Source organism: Balaenoptera acutorostrata, chromosome 3 (assembly GCF_949987535.1).
Source record: "Balaenoptera acutorostrata chromosome 3, mBalAcu1.1, whole genome shotgun sequence".
NCBI classification, from domain to species: Eukaryota; Metazoa; Chordata; class Mammalia; order Artiodactyla; family Balaenopteridae; genus Balaenoptera; species Balaenoptera acutorostrata.
Window position 1 is genome coordinate 59,560,857 of NC_080066.1, and position 20,124 is coordinate 59,580,980.

General features: G+C 49.8%; 1 protein-coding gene across 1 annotated transcript in view; it reads left to right on the top strand.

Moving 5' to 3' along the window:
• The window catches only part of LOC103011999 (OTU domain-containing protein 7A), a 386,007-nt gene extending 371,083 nt beyond the window's left edge, over positions 1 to 14,924 (top strand). The window contains 3 exon segments of the mRNA XM_057543670.1: positions 11,729 to 11,843; positions 12,018 to 12,102; positions 13,191 to 14,924. Coding sequence (XP_057399653.1) covers positions 11,729 to 11,843; positions 12,018 to 12,102; positions 13,191 to 14,624 — 1,634 coding nt within the window. The 3' untranslated portion in view covers positions 14,625 to 14,924.
• The last annotated feature ends 5,200 nt before the right edge of the window (positions 14,925 to 20,124 follow it).

Here is a 20,124-nt window from a genome sequence, read left to right on the forward strand (position 1 = left end):
AGAGTTTGTAGTTTATTTACTGGAAACAGACTCAACACACCCAAAATGTGATATTTGAAAAAAAAAAAAAAAAGTTTTTGCAAGAGCAGCCTGAAACTTTATCTCTTGCCACTTAGAAACAACACCCCACGTTTACAAAACTGAGCAATTTGGGAATTTTGTGGAGCCAAACAGAATAACCCCACACTACAGGACATGAACTCTGTCTTCAATCTGTATTTTATGCACAGCTCATAGTTAAATTAAATGCCAGTCTATATTTTATGATTTCCCAAACCATATATAAAGTGACATTTCATTTCCAGCCTATTTGACGACAAACTGTGCTTTTTCTTACAGGATTGATTTATAATAAACAGCACCTATCTCCTATTAAGTAGAAATTGGTCTTAACAGGCTATGAATATTATTAAATATTCCATTTAAATGGATTTTATAATATAATTTTGTTAATATAGCTATCTAAAATAAAGTGATTTTTACTTAAAAATCACTTCTTTATCATATTCTAATCAAACTGGCCCATCTGTGGACCTGTCTGAATACAATAATGGAGGAATTACATACCAACCCACCTGTTACTGGACATTATAATAATCAGATGAGCTCATGGTAGCAAGAAGGCTTGTAGAAACCAGAAAGTGCCTAAAAAATGCAAATTCCGTGCATTGTCTTTGCAATCAGCCTCCTTCCTCTTCAACCACTTTCTAGGCTTGCAGTTTGCCACTAAAAGACACACTCGGCATGGGCGTGCAGAACCAACTTGCCTCCCCGCGTGGTCTGCAGGCAGCCTTGCTGGACCGCTCGCCCCGTTCCTTTGCTGCTCCTGGTGTAGCCTCGAGTGTGGCCCCTGGAGGTGTGGGCCACACCCGCAAAGGCCCCTCACTGTTGGAGAAGAGAAGGAGTCTCTGGGGGCATCCAAACTTTTAGCTCAGACCCTGCACCCCAGGGCCTGGGGACCAGATGAGGGGTGTCATCTTTGACATTGTTGGTTCTTGACCCAAGAATATCTCGAAGGGCCCCTACGTGACCAGGAGCCACGTGTGGAACTTCAAGGCCGTGAGCTCTGTCCTGGGCTTGCAGGGGGACGCGAATTCAGAGAGCTGGGTCTCGCTGATCAAATGCCTAAGAGTCCGGTTGTCCACCAACACCTGAGTCACCCCAAGGACCGTCAGCTCTGGAGCCTGAGACTCAGTTCCAGAGGGATGCCAGCTGCGCTCGGCTATACAGAAAGAACTGGCCAAGGGTCTTTCACTAGGAAATTGGGGCCTGGAGAGATGAGGGAGCAGGAGGCACAGATACAGGCTCCCCCAGGCCTCCCCAAGGTGTCTAAGCCACAGAAAGAGTGGCCCCAGGAGCACCCCCAGCTGCCATCTCCCCCACTCCTGAATCAGCCCAGCCCCCATCTCCACATGAAGTGCCGTCTCTCCCTCAGGCTGCCCCAGGCTCCCTGTGGACCTGCAGGCTTCTGATGGGTGGTGTCAGAACAGGACATGGCCTTCATCAATCCTCCTGCAGAAGAGAAGGGAAACAAAGCCCCAGGCACCTATCCTGCCCCCTGGACATGGGGAGGGAACCTCTTGGTCAGCCAGCGTGACAGCCTGCTTCTGCTCTCCGAGAAGCCCCCCTCAACACCGTCCCCCAGGGCTGCGTCTGATGCATGAGAGGACATGTATCCGGAAGAAATGGCCGGCTTCCCGATAACCTAAGTCCACTCAGAGAATTGTCTCTGGGGACGTTTTTCTGGGGAAAGGGTCTGTGGGAAAGAAAGCAGCCTGATCAGAGCCTAGTGGGTGGTCTGGAGCGTGAGGCCATGGGCAGCTCATCGAGCAGGAACTCACCACTTTCCTTGCGTTTGTGGAGGGGACAGGGCTGCCATTGCTTTGCACCTCGAGGTCTCATGAAGCAAATCCTCATAAAGCAAGTCTGACTTTTCCCAGAGGCACAAGGATGCAAGGTTTTCGCCCAGCCAGGGACTCTACGTCAGGCCCACTGGAGGTTGTTCTCAGGCACTGGTGAGCCACAGCCAAGGCCACCGTGGGGGTGGGAGCAGGGAGAGGAGAAGGATGACAAGGACCACCTTTCAGAGGCTCCTGCTCTTCACTGGCCAGATCCTGGATGTCTTGAAGCCAGATGTCCTGTCTTTCTCATCTTTGTGTCTCCAGCACCAAGACACCTGGGAGGCAATTAAATGTTGAATGAATAAATGAATGAATGAACGAGATTAGATGCTCATGATCTGCTAATTTCAGATAATTCAAAAAAAGGCAGGGTGACACAGTAGTGGAAGACAAAGTACACACTGTGGAGTAAGGCAGACCTGCTTTTCAATCACAGCTCCAGCTTTGGCTTGGAGTCACTTATGTACCAGAGTTTCACTTCCTCTTCTGTAAAACTGGAGCAAAAATCCTGTAGCTGGTGTAAGACTTGTAAGTAATGAATATAGAGCTCCTGACACAGTACCTGGTATTGACGGAGAGTTAGACACAGAGATCAATGGAACAGAATATGGAACCCAGGAATAACCCCACAAGATATGATTTTGACAGAGAAACAAAATAAATTCAATAGAGGATGGATAGTCTTCTCAAACAAATGGTGATGAAGTGATTGGACATCCATAAGCAAAACAAAAAAACTTAAACCCAAGCCTCATTTATACAAAAATTAACTCAAAATTAACCATAAAGTAAATGTAAAATGCACAACTATGGACCTAGAGGTAGGTGAAGAGTTGGTTTTTTTAATATAAATTTATTTTTTTAATTCATTTATTTTTGGCTGTGTTGGGTCTTCGTTGCTGCGCGTGGGCTTTCTCTAGTTGCGGCGAACAGGGGCTACTCTTCGTTGTGGTGTGCGGGCTTCTCATTGCAATGGCTTCTCTTGTTGAGGAGCACAGGCTCTAGGCGTGCGGGCTTCAGTAGCTGTGGCATGCAGGCTCAGTAGTTGTGGCACACGGGCTTAGTTGCTCCGTGGCATGTGGAGTCTTCCCAGACCAGGGATCGAACCCGTGTCCCCTGCATTGTCAGGCAGATTCTCAACTACTGCACCACCAGGGAAGCCCCAAGAGTTCTTATATATGTGTCCTGTTTGTTCTGTGTCTCTGGAGATCCCTGACTAACAGAACCACTAATCTGTTCTTCATCTCTAGAATTTTGTCATTTCCAGCATGCTGCATAACTGGAATCATACAGAGAATGCAGTCTTTTGGGATTGGAATGATCAAAATAAAAAGATGAAATTAATAACTTGTACCTCTGCTCTGCAAAGAGAGAAAGAGAAAAAGTGGGGGGGACAGGAAGGGAGGGAAGGAAGAAAGAAGGAAAGACAAGTTATAGACTGGGAGAAAATATTTGAAAACCACATATCAACAAAGAACTTACATCTAAAATATACAAAGAACCCTCAAAACTCAATAGCAAAAAAAATCTCCAAACCATCCAAATAAAAAATGGGAAAAGACATGAACAGACATTCTATCAAAGAGGATACACGGATGGCAAATAAGCACATGAAAAGATGGTCAACATTAGAACCACTGTAAGACGTCACTACACACCTATCAGAATGACTAAATTCTTAAAAATTGACAACACCAAATGCTGGAGAGGATGTGGAATAACCAGATTGCTCCTATATTGCTGGTGAGAATGTAAAAATGGTTCAGTCACTCTGGAAAACAGTTTGGCAGCTTCTTATAAAAGTAAACATCACTTACCATATAACCTAGCAATTGTAATCCTGGGCATTTATCCCAGAAAAATGAAGTTATGTTCACACAAAAGCCTGTACACAAATGTTTATAGCCGCTTTATTTGTAATATCCAAAAACTGGAAACACCCAAATGTCTTTCCCGGGTGCACGGTTCAACATACTGTCTATACCACAGAACCCTACTCAGCAATAAAAATGAATGACTATGCAATTACTTGGGTGGATCTCAAGGGAATTATGCTGAAGAGAAAAAACCAATCCTCAAAGACTGCATTCTGTATGATTCTAGATCTATAGCATTCTTGAAATGACAAAATTATAGAGATGGAAAACAGATTAGTGGTTCTGTTAGTCAGGGATCTCCAGAGAAACAGAACCTATGGGATACATACAGATATATATATAAGAGGAGATTTATTATAGGAATTTGTTCACATAATTATGGAGGCCAAGTTCTACCATCTGCCGACTGCGAGCTGAAGAACCAGGAAAGCCAGTGGTGTAATTCAGTCTGAGTCCAAACGCCCAAGAACCAGTAACACCGATGTCTGAGGGCAGGAGAAGATCAATGTCCCAGCTCAAACAAAGAGAGCAAATTCCTCCTTCCTTGGCTCTTTTGTGCTATTCGAGCCCTCCATGGAATGGATGATGCCTGCCCATGTTGGTGAGGGCAGTTTTCTGTACCCAGTCTATCAACTCAAATGCTAATCTCTTCCAGGACCACCTCCCAGACACACCCAGACATTATGTGTACCAGCTCTCTGGACATCCCCTAGCCCAGGCAAGTTGATACATAACAGTAACCATCACAGTGGTGGACAGGGATTAGGGACCGATAGGATTATTTAGAAGCACACTGTTTAAATTGCAAATAGTTGAGGATTCTCCAAATGTCTTTCTTGGTTATGGGTACATAGTTTTATTTAGTTACAGTCTGAGAACAAACTTTTTATGATTTCTATTCTTTTAAATCTGTGAAGGTTGGCTAAGAATATGTTCCACCTTGGTGAATATTCCATGGGGTCTTGAAAAGAATGCGTGTTCTGCTGTAATTGGGTTCCATAAATGTCCATTAATTCAAGGTCTCTGATGACATAGTTCAGTCTTCTATATCTTTGCTGATTTTCTGTCTAATTGTTCTGTCGTTTCCTAAGGGAAAAGTGGCAGTCTCCAACCATAATGAATGTGTCTTTCTCCTTTCATTTTTGTTAGTATTTGCTTCATGTACTCTGAAGCCCATGCACACATGTAGGATTGTGATAGCTTCATGGAGAATTGTAATGTTCTTCTATATCTTTGGTAACAGGCCTTGCACTGGAGTCACTCCATTTTTTTTTTATTAGTTATCTTTTAACTTTTGTATGTCTTCATATTTAAAATGGATTTCTTACAGTCAGTATATACTTGAGTTTTGCTTTTATATCCAATCTGACAATGTCATTTATTAATTGGTACATTTTAACTATTTACATTTAATGCTAGCTTTTTTCTATTTGTTCCATCTGTTTTTTTGTTCTTTTTTTCTTTCCCTGTCTCCTTTTTCTTACTTTTTTATTTAATTTTTATTGGAGTATAGTTGACTTACAATGTTGTGTTAGGTTCAGGTGTACAGCAAAGTGAATCAGTTATACATATACATATATCCACTCTTTTTTAGATTCTTTTCCCATATAAGCCATTACAGAGTATTGAGTAGAGTTCCCTATGCTGTACAGTAGGTCCTTATTAGTTATCTATTTTATATATAGTAGTGTGTATATGTCAATCCCAATCTCCCAATTTATCCCTCCCCTGCCCTTACCCCTTGGTAACCATAGATTTGTTTTCTACATCTGTAACTCTATTTCTGTTCTGTACATAAGTTCATTTGTACCCTTTTTTTAGATTTCACATATAAGTGATATCATATGGTATTTGTCTTTCTCTGTCTGACTTACTTCACTCAGTATGACAATCTCTAGGTCCATCATATTGCTGCAAATGGCATTATTTAGTTCTTTTTTATGGCTGAGTAATATTCCATTGTATATATGTACCACATCTTCTTTATCCATTTTTCTGTAGACATTTTGGTTGCTTCCATGTCTTGGCTATTGCAAATAGTGCTGCTATGAACATTGGGGTGCATGTATCTTTTTGAATTATGGTTTTCTCTAGATATATGCCCAGGAGTGGGACTGCTGGATCATATGGTATTGGGTTGGCCAAAAAGTTCGTTTGGGTTTTTCCAAACATCTTATGGAAAAACCCAAACAAACGTTTTGGCTAACCCAATAGTTCTATTTTTAGTTTTTTAAGGATCTTTCGCTTCCTTCATTGGTGTTAATTGAGCTTCTTAATGGTTCCATTTATCTCCACTGTTGATTTACTATTATACCTGTATTTTTAATTATTAGTGATTTCCCTAGGGTTTACAGTGAACATCTTTAATTACTGAGACTGTTTTCAAGTAACATTCTACTTCATGTGTTGTATAAAGATCTCATGACAATGTATTCCCAACCCCTCCCTCCCATCCTCTGGGCTATTATTATCAAGCTCTTTACCTGTGTTGTAAACACGTAATACACTACTGCTCTCTTTGCCTTAGTTCTTAGAGTAATTAAAAGGAAGAAAACTGAATTTTATTTTCAAATTCATTTATTCTATTTCCATCACTTTTCATTTCTTTGTGCAAATCCAAGTTTCTACTGGGAACATATTTTTCCCCTTAAAGAATTTTGTTTAACATTTCTTAGTGCAGGTATACAGAGGATGAGTTTTCTCATTTTTGTCTGAGAAAGTTCTCCTTCATGCTTCAGAAATATTTTTGCTGCGTATAGAGTTCTGGATTAGCAGGGTTTTTTCACCCAGCACTTTAAAGATATCACTCCATTGTCTTCTGTCTTACCTGTTTTATCATGAGAGGTCTGCTGTGATCCTTAGAATTGTTTCTCTGTATGTAATGTGTCTTTTTCCTCTGCTGCCTTAAAGATTTTCTCTTTGTCTTTGGTTTTTAGCAGTTTGAATATACTATGTATACAGATTTGTTGCTGTTGTTTTTCCTGCTTGTTTTTTTCTTAGCCTCTTTGATCTGTGGTAGAGTTTGTCATTCATTTTGGAAATATTTAGATAAATAATGTCAGCCATTATTTATTTAAATATCTCTTCTGTTTTTTTCTGTCTCTCTTTTCCTTCTGGGATTACACTTACACAGATCTGGTGCTATCTGATACTGCCCCGCCGATCTTGGGTATTCTGTTCTGCAACCCTCCCCCCTTTTTTCTCTTTCTGTTTCAATCTGGTTAATGTCTATTGACCTATCTTACTGTTCACAGATTCTTTCCTCAGGTGTGTAAAGTCTACTGATCAGCCCCTCAAAGTCATTCTTCACTTCTATTATTGTGTTTTTTTATTTCTAGCATTTCGATTTGACTCTTTCTTACTCTCTGCTGAAATTAACCATCAAATTCTGCATGGTATCTACTTTTTCTATTAGAGTCTTCAACTTATTAATCAGTTGTTTTATTTTTTTTTTTAAATCTTTATTAAATTTGTTACAATATTGCTTCTATTTTATGTTTTGGTTTTTTGGCCACGAGGCATATGGGATCTCAGCTCTCTGACCAGGGATCAAACCCGCACCCCCTGCATTGGAAGGCAAAGTCTTAACCACTGGACCACCAGGGAAGTCCCCAATGAGTTATTTTAAATCACGTCTTATAGTTTCGATACCTGTGTCGTATCTGTCTTGTTCTGTCACCTGTCTTGTCTCTTGTCAATGTGTTGGTTTTCTCCTGTCTTTTCTTATGCCAAAAATGTTTTGTTGAGAGCTAGCCACCTTGAGTAGAGCAATAAAGACTAAGGCAGATCGTTTTGATTCCTTCCCTTTTGCTGCGTGGGGTTTGGATCAGCCTAGTCAGGATCTGATGCTGCCCTGGTTATCCAGCCTTCAAATTCTTCTAGTTATATCTTGTGTTTACGGTGGGGCTGGTATTTCTCATGGTCTGCTATACCTTTGTGCTGAGCCTCACCTTGGTGAGGGTCTCTCTCCATATTCTTGCCCCTTTTCTAGCAGTAGATTGCTATTACTCACAGCTTGTTAGCCTGGGTGCAGGAGGCAGAGCCCAGAAGGGTAATGTTTCTGTTGTTCTGATTAAGCCTCTATCTTAGGTGGGTGCTGTGTCCCTGGATCTGGGGGGAGGGAGTGACTGGAAAGGCCCAGTGCCCTAAGACCAACAGTGTGTGTTGCCCTGCTCTCTGCAGTTCCTTCCTTAGTAGATGGGAAAGGTCCGTGAAGGACACTTTCTCAGAATTCTGGCCAGTCTTTTTGTGAGCACCAGGTCAGGTCCCATGGAGAGGGGCCTGCAAGTGCTTGTGAATTTCCCTTATGTCTGTGGCCCCCAAGGTTCTGTATTCTTTCACTAGGCGACACCCTTCCTTTAGCAACTTGTTAACAATTTTAGCTGAATTCTTCTTAGTGGGGTCCAGCTTAGTGGGGCCCAATTAAGCTCATGTCCATCCCTCCTCAAAGGCACCTGTCTTTCCACCTGTGGCTAGCCAGTTGCCTGTGACTTCAGCTCTCAGACGGGTTAAAGGAAAGTTGTGAATCTGCAGTTTGTCTAGCTTGTTGTTATTATACTGGTGGGACATTGCTCCTTCGGCTTTTTACATCCCAAACAGAAACCAGAGGTCTCCACTCTTTTTTGGAAAATAAGTACTGAAAATTGGTTGCTGCTTCGGTTATCCTTTGTCCAGGCTAGTTTGAGATGATGCCTATATGTTTCCAGGTTAAAAGACAGAAGAGAGTTTTTTCAAAGGGGAAAAAAAAAAAAAAAAAAAAGGTTGCAGGTTTATTTTGAAAAGTATTTGCTGTTCCTGACATTTGCCACCAGAGGGCAAGTCACCACATCACTCCCCCTCTCACTGGGTGAGGCCAGGTTTCCAACAGGGAAAAGTAGGTCTGTAAAGTGAGAGGCAGAGGCAACGGAAGTACCTGAGGCTCACAGAAGGCCTGTTTTCGAGGCCGCCCTAGGCTGTACAGCTACAGGTGGGGCTCCTGGGCCCTGCAGCCCCAGCCCTGACCAGCGGGCCACAGCTGTGCCCTCTGCACAGAAGACGCCTTCTGACATCCAGGCTGAGAGGCTGCCAGGAGCCTGCTGGGTGGTCAGGCTCTAGCACCTGCAGGTGATTCCGACCTTCTGCTTTGTGTGTTGGGGCGGGGGAGCTGGGGGCGTCAGGGTGGGGAGTCCAGGAAGTCCATTCCAGCCCAGCTACTGAGTGTAGGAATTTCCAGGAGCCCTTTGGTAGGGAGGCTGAGAGGGCTGTAGAGCTGTACCACTTTAATTGGTTTATCTGAAACAAACAAACCAAAATCACAGTGGCTTCACGTGATAGAAGTTTGGTTCTCCTGCAGATAAAGTCTAAAACAGGTGTTCCTGATGGGCAGGCAGGTCCCCTCCAAGTGGGGAGTCAGGAGCCCATTCCTGATATCTTGTACGGCCACCATCATCAGAAGGCATCACGGTGGGAAGGGGTGTAGGGGAGAAGGCGCACCCACCCCTAACCACATTGCCCAGGGCTTCCCACAGCACTTCTGCTCATGTCCCATGGGTGCGAGTAAGCATGTGCTCTTTCCTCACGCTAGGGTGGGGGCCTGGGCAGGCGCCCTCAAGGCACCTCTCCCGTGGGAAGGTGGACAGCCAGACCCAAAATCGCCCACGTTGCACCCACAGAAACTGCTCCTAACAGGTTATTATTCTAAAACAATGTTTCCCAGATTTGCTTGATTTTAAGACCCACAGAGGAGGCTTATTTAAAATAGAGTCCTTGGGCCCGTTTCCTGGACACTGGTTTGGCCATCTGCATGGGCGCCTGGAGTGGGTGCCTTTACCAAGCCCTCCAGGGAGCCATGCTGCCCTGTCTACAGAGGAAGCCTCTACCCCCTGCCCCCACCCATGGGTGGGAAGCCGGGACAATGCTCTCTCTGTTGTCGTGGTGACCCTTGGAACTATGGGACTAGCTCCTGGGTATGGCCAAAGGGAGGCTGGTCCTGAGCTATCCTGCAGCCCTCCCTGGGTGTGACTACCCTGCAGCTCAGGCCGGGGCGGGGCAGCCTGTGTGTCACGGCCACATCAAGGCAGGACTGAGCAGTCTGTGGCCAAGGCGGACCAAGCAGCCCCTGACCTCCCAAACCAGAGCACAGTGCCACCCAGCCACATCGAGATGAAAAGGAAAATCTGGAGCAAAGCTGTGTTTCCCTTATATGAGGGGTTAGGTGCTGGGGTGGAGGAAGAGGACTATTTGTGTGTCTTTAGCAACTGGAAGGCAGCACTGAGTCAATGTTTCTGATTTCTTACCAGAAAATCAATTATTAACGGTATTCAATCATAGATTTTATGTATTTATTATTTATTGATTTGTCTTTTCTGTTTTTGCCATGACTCCCTTGTCATGAATCTTGGGGAAGTGACACCAGATTCATGACCAGCATGGTGGGGGGTGGGGAGGAGGGAGGTGGAGGAGTAAGGAGAAGGTAGGGTAAACCCCAGGGAGGAGCAAGGCCCCCTGCATCCTGGAGTGGTGCCTGGGGGCTCAGTGTCCCCAAAGATGGGGCTCTTGGTGCCAAAGGAAAGCAGCGTGTGGGAGGCCCCATGTGTTCAATCAGGCACAGGCAACGTCTGGCCGCCAGCATAGGAGCAGGAGAGAGGTGCTCCAGGGCCTGAATGGGCAAGGATAAGCCTGAAACAGGGAGGCCCCCATCCACGAGCTTTCAGCTCCTAGCCCACTTCCCCCTCTAGAAAGGGGCCCGGCCACACCTGCCTCCTAAGCCGGTGGGACAGCGGAGGCGAGACCTCCCTGTGGAGGCCCCAGCAGGGTCTGAGTGTCACACCTAAAGGTGCACCAGGCCCTGCACCCACACGTACCAGCCCCAGCGTTTGGGCAGGCTGGCTCCCCAGGCAGCACTCAGGGCAGCACCCAGTGCTCTCTCCACCAGCCACTGGCACAGAGCCCAGCTCCAGCAAACCTAGCAGCTGGCCTGGCGGCGCCCCAGGTTGTGCTACTCTGCTGGGGCCTGCCGCTCAGGTGAGGCCTGCAGGGGAGCTTAGTGCAGTCCCCACGCAAGGCTGCTGCCCAGAGGGCAAATAGGATGGCTCCCGTTCTCTCCCCGCATTCTTTCTGCCCCTGACAACAAGAGTAAGCACGTCACTAAGGAGCTGATCCCACCAGGCCCAGAAGCTCCCAGCAGATCCCAGACAAACCTGTAAACACCAGCCTCCAGCCCAGCCTTTCTGAGGAGGGCCCAGGTTCCCCCAGGGCAGGGGTGTGTTTTGATGAATCAGTCCCTGGGTGCAGTGAGGAGCCCATCTCTCCTCACTGCCTTGTCCACCTACACGCTCCCTCCTCAGAAGGCTCACTGGTCAGCCCTAGAAAAGCTTGCCAAAGCTCCCTCAGCCTGCTGTTCACCCTCAGAGCGCTATCACCACCTGACAGCCTGAGCTGTATGTCACCTGTTCATGCTGTCCCCAGTACAGGATGTGAGCTCCCGCAGCAACACAGACTTGCTGCATGAACTCACGAACGAGCAGATGGGCAGGCAGCCCTCACTCGCCTTCTCTGGGAAGAGATGGCCGGGCCTGGCCCCAAGCCCCCTCCCAGGTGACCTTGCTCAGTGCGCTCTCTGGCCTGGGTCCTTCGTTAGAAACCACAGAAGCAGTAATAGCTTTTTTTTGTCTGCTGCCCAAGGACAGCACCTGCCTTTTGACCCAGGTCAAGCCCAGGTCTCCAACTGCTCTTCAGCGTCCACAATGAAGAGGAAACTTTTTAAACTGTTAGTGGTGCGTTTGAAACCTCCGGCCTTAACACCCCCGCTGGCGTAGAGGTCCTGTGTACATCTCCATTCGGTTTCCTCAATCATGGAGACACCTGGTCTCGGTGGCCTTTTCCTGTCTTCCCTGGGGGTCGCGGGGACTTCAAGCCTCCCGTCCCCCTCCCTGGGCCACCTGGCACGGGTCTCTCTCTTTTGCGTTCCAGCCGTGATCCCCCTGACGGATTCAGAGCACAAGCTGTTGCCTCTGCACTTTGCGGTGGACCCCGGGAAGGACTGGGAGTGGGGGAAAGACGACAATGATAACGCCCGGCTGGCCCAGTAAGACCCTACCCTGTGTCCGCTCCCCTAGCGCCCTACGGGGCGGGCTGTCTCCGGGCTTCCCGGGGAGGGGCTGGGCACGGCGCCCCTGCTCCTCGGGGCTGGCTGGCTGCGCAGGCGGGGTGCGCGCGGGCGAGCTGGGGCGCATCTCACTCGGTGTTCCTCTCTCGATAGCCTGATCCTGTCGCTAGAAGCCAAGCTGAACCTTCTGCACAGCTACATGAATGTGACGTGGATCCGGATCCCCTCTGAGACCCGGGTGAGCCTAGTGCGCGCCGGGACGGATGGCAGGCGCACTCCGCCCGGGGCGGGCAGGCGAGGTGCATCCCAGCCCTGCCCGAAGCCCTGCCGCCCCACCGCCCCGGCTCGGCTGCAACGCGTGCCTCTGTGCGCGTGTGCCTGCGAGTTGGACGTAGGCGCGCGCTACGGCTAGGGGAGTTTTTGTCCCCTTATTTTCTCCAGAGGGACAGGAATAAACACGCCCACTCAGAAAACAAACCGTAGGCAACTCACAACACAAAACTCCTGCCGAGATCGGAACACGCTGTGCTGCCACGGAGCGGAATTAACTATAAAACTGTGTGTGGGTCCTTGGAACGCAGGGAACCGAGGGCGCGATTCCTCGGCACCCCCTCCTTTTCTTTTTCTCTCCCCTTTTTTTCTCCCCTCCAGGAGGGGAGGGCTGTGAGAAAGGGGGCTGGCGCCTCACTTGGCCCCCTCCCCCAGGGAGGACTCATGCTGGCCCTGCCTCCAGATGCTAAGAGGGATTCTCTTTATGTATCTGACTGCTGTTTTTGCGATCCCAGTAGTGAAGTCCCAGGAAAAGGGATTTGTTTTTAAAAAAAAATTACAAATAATTGGTCCTCCTCAGACATAAATTTACTTACCCATAAAGTGGGGCTCGTAACGAATATTTTTTAAGTTTCATGAGGAAAGCAAGGAGGGCAGTGCCCGGCACACAGTACCCAGGACAAAGTGGCACTGTTCAGAGTGCTTTGTACTCCAGCGTTTACGTGTATCTAAACTTCACAGGGCTCCCTGAGGCAGGTCCCTATACCCCATGTTACTGACGGCACAAGTGACAGTCAGTAGCAGTCTGGCTCCAGAGTCCAGCTACCTGGAGTATGTCATGACGTGGCTGTGGGTGTTCTTTTCTCGCCCCCACGAGGGCTGTGAAGGCAGCAGCTCTAGATCGAGAATCAGGAGACTCTCAGGCTGGGACACAGCTCGGGTTTGGGGCAGTGAGGCTGGAAGCCACACCGCGGCCGCGGGGTCTGCCTCCACCGACCGCGTGGGGCCAACTGATCTCTAACCTCCTCCCTTCCCTGCCCTCCCTCTCCCCTGCAGGCCCCTCTGGCGCAGCCAGAGTCCCCGACGGCCTCGGCGGGGGAGGACGTGCAGTCCCTGCCCGACTCGCTGGACTCGGACCGCGACTCGGTGTGCAGCAACTCCAACAGCAATAACGGCAAGAATGGCAAGGACAAGGAGAAGGAGAAGCAGCGCAAGGACAAGGACAAGACCCGCGCGGACTCTGTGGCCAACAAGCTGGGCAGCTTCAGCAAGACGCTGGGCATCAAGCTGAAGAAGAACATGGGCGGCCTGGGCGGCCTGGTGCACGGCAAGATGAGCCGCGCCAACTCCGCCAACGGCAAGCACAACGACCCGCCCGAGCGCGGCAAGGAGAAGAAGGCCAAGGCGCGCAAGGGCAGCAAGGAGGAGTCGGGCGCCTCGGCCAGCACTTCGCCCTCGGAGAAGACCACGCCGTCGCCCACGGACAAGACGGCGGGCGCGTCGCCGGCCGACAAGGGCGGCGGGCCCCGCGGCGACGCCTGGAAGTACAGCACGGACGTGAAGCTGAGCCTCAACATCCTGCGCGCCGCCATGCAGGGCGAGCGCAAGTTCATATTCGCCGGCCTGCTGCTCACCAGCCACCGGCACCAGTTCCACGAGGAGATGATCGGCTATTACCTGACCAGCGCGCAGGAGCGCTTCAGCGCCGAGCAGGAGCAGCGGCGCCGCGACGCCGCCGCCGCCGCCTCCACGGCCAAGCGGCCGCCGCGCAGGCCAGAGGCCGAGGGCGCGCCAGGCCCCGAGCGCGCCTCGCCGGGCCCGCCGGCCGGGCCTCCCACGCAGCTGGTGCTCAAGCTCAAGGAGCGCCCGAGCCCCGGGCCGGCGACGGGCGCGCGGGCGGTGCGGGCAGCGGCGGGCGGCGCGGCCTCCCCGGGCCCCGTCGGCGGCGCGCGACGCGCGGGTGCCAGTGGACCGGTCCCCGGCCGCAGCCCCCCGGCGCCTGGGCGCCAGAGCGTCATCCACGTGCAGGCGGCGGGCGCACGGGACGAGGCGTGCGCCCCGGCCGTGGGCGCGCTGCGGCCGTGCGCCACGTACCCGCAGCAGAACCGCTCGCTGTCGTCGCAGAGCTACAGCCCGGCGCGCGCCGCTGCCCTGCGCACCGTCAACACAGTCGAGTCGCTGGCGCGCGCCGTCCCAATAACCCTGCCCAGCGCGGCCGGGGCGGCGGGCGCGGCCGAGCCGAAGTCGCAGACCTACACCAACGGCTTTTGCGCGGCGCGCGACGGCCTGGAGTTTGCCGACGCCGACGCGCCGGCCGCGCGATCGAACGGTGAGGGCGGCCGGGGCGGCCCCGGCGCGGGGCCGGCGCAGCGGCGCTGCCAGCGCGAGAACTGCGCGTTCTACGGGCGCGCCGAGACCGAGCACTACTGCTCGTACTGCTACCGCGAGGAGCTGCGGCGGCGGCGCGAGGCGCGCGCGGCCCGACCCTGAGCGTGCGCCGCGGCCCCGCCGGCTGGGCTGTCCTCTCCACGCTGTTGGTGTCTCCTCCGCGCCCTGGTCCACCGGGAGGCCGGCGATCCTCTGTCCGTGCTGTGTACGTGTTTGGTCAAACGTTTCTAATGGTGCCTGAACCTACACTGACGCCACTCAGGTAGTAGACGGATAGGAAACAAGTCATACTGTTGGAAGTGGGTGTGCTAGCTAGCATCTGCCTCGTACCTGTGGAAACTCAATAGCCATTGCAAGGGTATTTTTGTTCTTCAATACGAGAAATAAAGAAATTTGCAGCCCTTTGTTTTTAGAAGGGAGTGTTTTACATGCCTTTTTTTTTTTTTTTTTTTTTTTTTTTTGGCTTTTTTCCCTAACCCGGCGACTGACCTCTTCCATGTCGTGGTCACCTGCGTGCGATTGTTGCCACCCAGGGTTTCGAAGCAAACGCGCGGCCCCGGGACCGCGGTGGCGGCTCTGCCTCGGGCTCCCACCTGTGCCCCTCCCGGGCCCCTGGAGGACAGGGCACTTGGCCTCCCAGTGGCGCCCTGGTGGTCCCTGTGATCCTTTAGGAATACACGGCTCCATCTCATAAGCAAAATCTCCTCCCACAGTCCCCGGCTCGAGCGACATTCACACTGCCATCAAAGCCGTGGGCGTCTGTAGGATGGGCACCGGACAACCTACCTCGCAGGGCGCGGTGAGGTGTAGCGATCGCTCCCGGTGCCGGGCAGCTCAGGTGACAGGAGCTTTCCAAAGACACCTTGGGGCCCAAAGGCAAGGTTCCGAACTCACAATTTGGAGTTGACCATATATGAGCAAAGATGACAGCCCGCTCACATTTCTCCTTCGAAGACACTTCCACAATGCTCTGTCGCCAGAGGGGCCCCTAGGAAGCGACCATCGGTGCCCCAGGAGAGAGGCGAGAACTTGACCCTGTGGTCACTCTGTAAGCCCCCTCTAGGCCGCCCTGAAACCCGGCCTGCGCCTCTTTCCAGAGGGAAGGGGCTGAGGGCCGCCGGGAAGGAAGCCCACCCCCACCTCCACCTCCACCCGCATCTGTCTGGGATCAGCCAGGTGGAGGGGCACCGCTCCCATTGGGGTCCGCTCCGCAGGGTGCGGGTAACCCTGACCGTGGCTCCAGAACACATTAGGGGCAGCGCCATCCCTGAGCGGTCCCTATTTTGGTGCCTCCTTACATTTCTTGAGGAAAAAATAATGTGTCCTTAGCTACCCTGTTCTGAGCAGCAATATGCAGCGTCTTCCTTCCAAGATTACCTCTGGAGAATACCGTTCTTGGCCAAGGACACTGAGGCGTTAAACCTGCCTCACTAGGGAAAGATCTCGTTTCCAAGAAATACAGATACGATGGGTAAAATCCTCACTAGCAAAAGAATCCTTTAAAACCTGTGAGAGCCTTAGAATAGCCTCTAATAATCCCAAGAAAGAGAGGAGAAAGCACCCAGCTTCGATGTGGGTGTATCTTCAGAAAACACAGGAGGTAGACCATCTCTTCATTGGCGCCAGCTTCTCCTTCTCTAGAAAGGATGCTTTCCCCCGATATAAAGAGCAGGAAAAGAAAAAAAAAAATACGGAAGGGGATTTTTTTTTAACTTGTTTGAAGAATTATTGATATAATAAACTAATTTGAGTATCTCCTGTGAGTAATTCCTTTTTGTTTTTAATTATCCACAGCACGTGGTTTTCAGTAATTTATTCAAGGTTTACATAAGTGGTTCCTTAAAATTATTTATTAAATAGGATCTTAAATTTTTTGAAAGTTTTACTTTTCGTGCTAAACGATACTTTCAGTGTGTGGTAATTACTAACATTCATGTTCCTCATGTTACTGGGGTTTCTTTTGTTAAAAAAAAAAAAGTAGTTTTTAAAAATTCTCTCATCAAGAGGGTTTGTGGCAGCTCTTTGGACTGATTCTTCACATCATGCTGACCAACTGCTTTGCCATCCAAAGCTGTGAGGTCACAGGAAATAAATATTGCTTCACGTGTAGACGCCAGTTCCTGCCCTGCATCTCACAGAAGGTGGAACAGCCAGCCTGGAAAATGCCCCCCTGTGCATTCAGAAGCCAAACACGTACGCACAAGAAGTCAAGGAGGCAGAAAGTAATCTCATGTTTGTTTTTTAATTTTTTAACATGAAAACAGCCAACTAGAGATTTCCAAAACTGGCTGTGCAAATATTTTATCTTTCTCATGCTCTCTGCCAGGTTAAAAAAAAAGGCAAACTGAGAATAAAACTGGTCCATTTGTAGTACCAGAGGAAAAAGGAAAACCTTTAAAACCAGGCAGTGTAATTTGTAGGTAAAATCAAAAAACAGTGACCTGTTCTAGCTCCTTGGATTTCAGTCACCACCACACCCACATCTGGTATATGTGCCATAAATAAGAGCCTGAGATCCAACCCCAGACCCCACACCCAGGCTCCTCCCCTCCCCTCGCCCCCTGCCCCGCAACGTGGAAGACCCCTGCACCGGCCGCTCCTTGTGCAGGGCGCCTGTGGGTGTCACTCCCATCTGATACGATGCCCTCCGTCCACATCGTTTAAAAATAGGCGTTTCCTCTTGTGAGAGATCTGGATCCATCCTTCCTCTAAACAGTGTTAAAAACTGAGAGAGCCCACTGTTCCCTTAGATGTGCTGGTCCAACCACCCACCCCACCCCACCCCCGCCCCAGTGTTCACAAGAGCTCTTTAGCCCTGGTCCCAGGCCAGACATCTCTCAGGCCAAATGAGTTCATCAGGCTGGACGGGAACTATTAGAAACTGCTGTGTTTTTCACATGTGGGTCAAGAGGTCCTCTAATGCCCTTCTGTGACTTGGGGACCCTTTGTGGAGTGGGAGGAAAAGGAAGTGGATTGGGGGTGCTAGAGAAAAGGAAGACGGCCAGTCCCGATTCTAGAAAGGCCATGAGCCCCACCTAGGCACAGGGCCTGGACACGGGCTGAGCAGCTGCCCCACCTGTGGGCCGCCTTCCCCATCCGGGCTGGCCTGACCAAACTTCCCTTTCTGGAAAGGTCAGATGTCTCTTAAGTGACACCAAGTTTCCAGAAGGATCCCAGATACTTCTAAACCCCAGTGGAGGCTATTTCAGTCATTTGCTTCACACTTCCTGCAACTGCATTACCTGGGTATATGACTTTTTAAAAAATAATATATTGTGAAAGGAAGGCGTTTTTAAGTGTATTCTGTTTGTAGATTTTATGCTCTGTTATGTTGATATTTTACAAGCCAAGTTTAAACTGTACTATAGAAATTATTTTTATATTATTTTCTGAATATGCCAGAGAGCAATATTTTGCACCCTTATATTGTCACAGGGTTACCCCCTTGGAGGGCTAACTTTAGGTTGGGTGGGGCTCTGCTGTGGGCTCTTGGGGGTGAAACGCTTTCTGCTATTTGTTCAAATCCCCTCTGAAAGTGGAACTGTGTAAATGTCTCTTCTTTTTCCATGGAAAGCTTGATTTGTTTTCTGCTCCTGGATTTTGGTACTGCATCTTTCCTCTTAAATGAATACTTTCTATTCACTAAGTTACTGTGGACCTTTTTCTTACCTATCACCACCCAGTGGCTCCAGTGGCATTCTGAAAAGTTGGGATCTGTTACTTTACAAACTTTATGTTTTCCAAACCGATTTGATTTATTAATTCTGGTAGCTTACCATCAGGAATTTAGTGACCCAAGATAGCAGGGGGCACACCTCGAGGTGTGAAATCCTCCAGGCAGTGCCCTCCGCCTCTGGGGTGGGGCCGTGGCTTCGTGGCTCTCACCCCCTCGCTTAGCGACTACAAGCTTATTTTGCAAACTACTCTACTTTGCAGAAATAAACTTAACCGATCAAAATATATTTCACGTTGGTTAAGAAAAAAGGGCTGTACCCATCAGTGGTGGGAAATTTGTGCGAGGAAAACAAAAAAGTCTTTGCCAAACCATGTGTTCCATTCTCTGTGTCTTTCATGTTTACTAAGAGACGTGGAGTAACGCACGTTTGGGAGGGTTTCTTTCTTTAGGACACAATTCCGTTTTCCTCATTGTGGCGTGGACTTTACAAATTAAGTTCCTCGAGTGCTTTTTTCTTTTTCTTTGTTCCAATGCTTCTAATAAATAAGAAGAAAACGTGTGTCGTGGTTGAGCGGGCCCTGCCTTGTCAGACCCCGGCCGCTGTGACATTGCCTCTGTCCAGAGTCTGGTTCTGCTGTCATCCGAGCGCAGGCACATCCAAGAAAGGGCCCCACGGTGGCTGGCACCCCTGGCACCAGGGAGCAGGCACCCCCTTCCAAAAAGCCTTAAAGCGGTGGCTCTCTGGAGACCTGCGGGCCCCACCTTGCCCTTCAGTCCTAACTATAAACTCTGCTTGCTGCTGGAACTGGGCCGCTTTGGTGTGGGGCTCCAGGGCAGGGAGAGGTGCCCAGCTTCATTCTTGTTTCCGTCTCGTCCCCCCAGTCCCCAGATCCACTCTGCAGCATGGGTCCCAGCGGCCCAGAGCATGATTCTAACGGTGGATCTGCTGACACGGGGTTGGGTCCAGGGCGCTTCATCCCAGGGAGACCCACAGGGCACACATGATGACGAGGGGCCCCACACTCCCCTCAGGAGGCCTGGAGGCTGCAGGGAGCGCTCCGAGGCACCCTGATCAGGAAGACTTTCATGATTGCTCCAAGCAATGTGCGAGATGGTCTGTTCGCAGTCATGCGGGTAACTTTGTTCCCCAAACCAGTCCTTCCTCTTCACTCCGTGGCCCCCCCAGCAGAGAATAGAGAGGGGACTGCCCTGCACAGACCCCTCGGGAACAAGTGCGTGTGTAGTCTGTGCTGTGTCAAGATGCCGTGCCCCTCCACCCCCACCCCCCCACCGGCTGACTTAATACACACATCACCGCAGGAACAGCACAGAAACCAGAATCTCCAAACAAGGCTAAAATCTGACTATTTCCATTTTATTTTGCAAAATAATTTGCTGAAATTTCAATTTTTGCTGTTTGATGCTTGCGAAAAGAGTCCCACCCTAATTATGTATGTACAAAATGATGCCCATTGCTTATCCTTTTTTATTCCTCCAAGAGAGCATCTCAAGAATACACACGCACACGCACAATCAGTTCTTTAATGTAAGATGAGAGGTACCACTGGCTTTTTAAATATAGGCTGAATATGCTCAAGACCAAAGCAACCCATTATTTTAAAGAGGATAAATTAGTGGAGTCAGCTCCTTGAGAACATCTGTGATAGAACAGACACTGAAGAATGACTTTAAAGAAACAACTAGGTTCTTACAAAGACCACTCCCACCCCTGTACTTCTCCAACCTCTGCCCCAGGGACACAAGCCTGCCTCAGGGCCTTTGCGCATGCCCTCTGCCTGGAATGTCCTCTCTCAACACCCACCCTTAGCCACCCTTCACTACCTGCCAGTCTTTGTTCCAATGTCACCTCTCAAGGAGGCTCTCCCTGACTTCTTTATTTAATAAGCCAACACATCCCACCCTCCC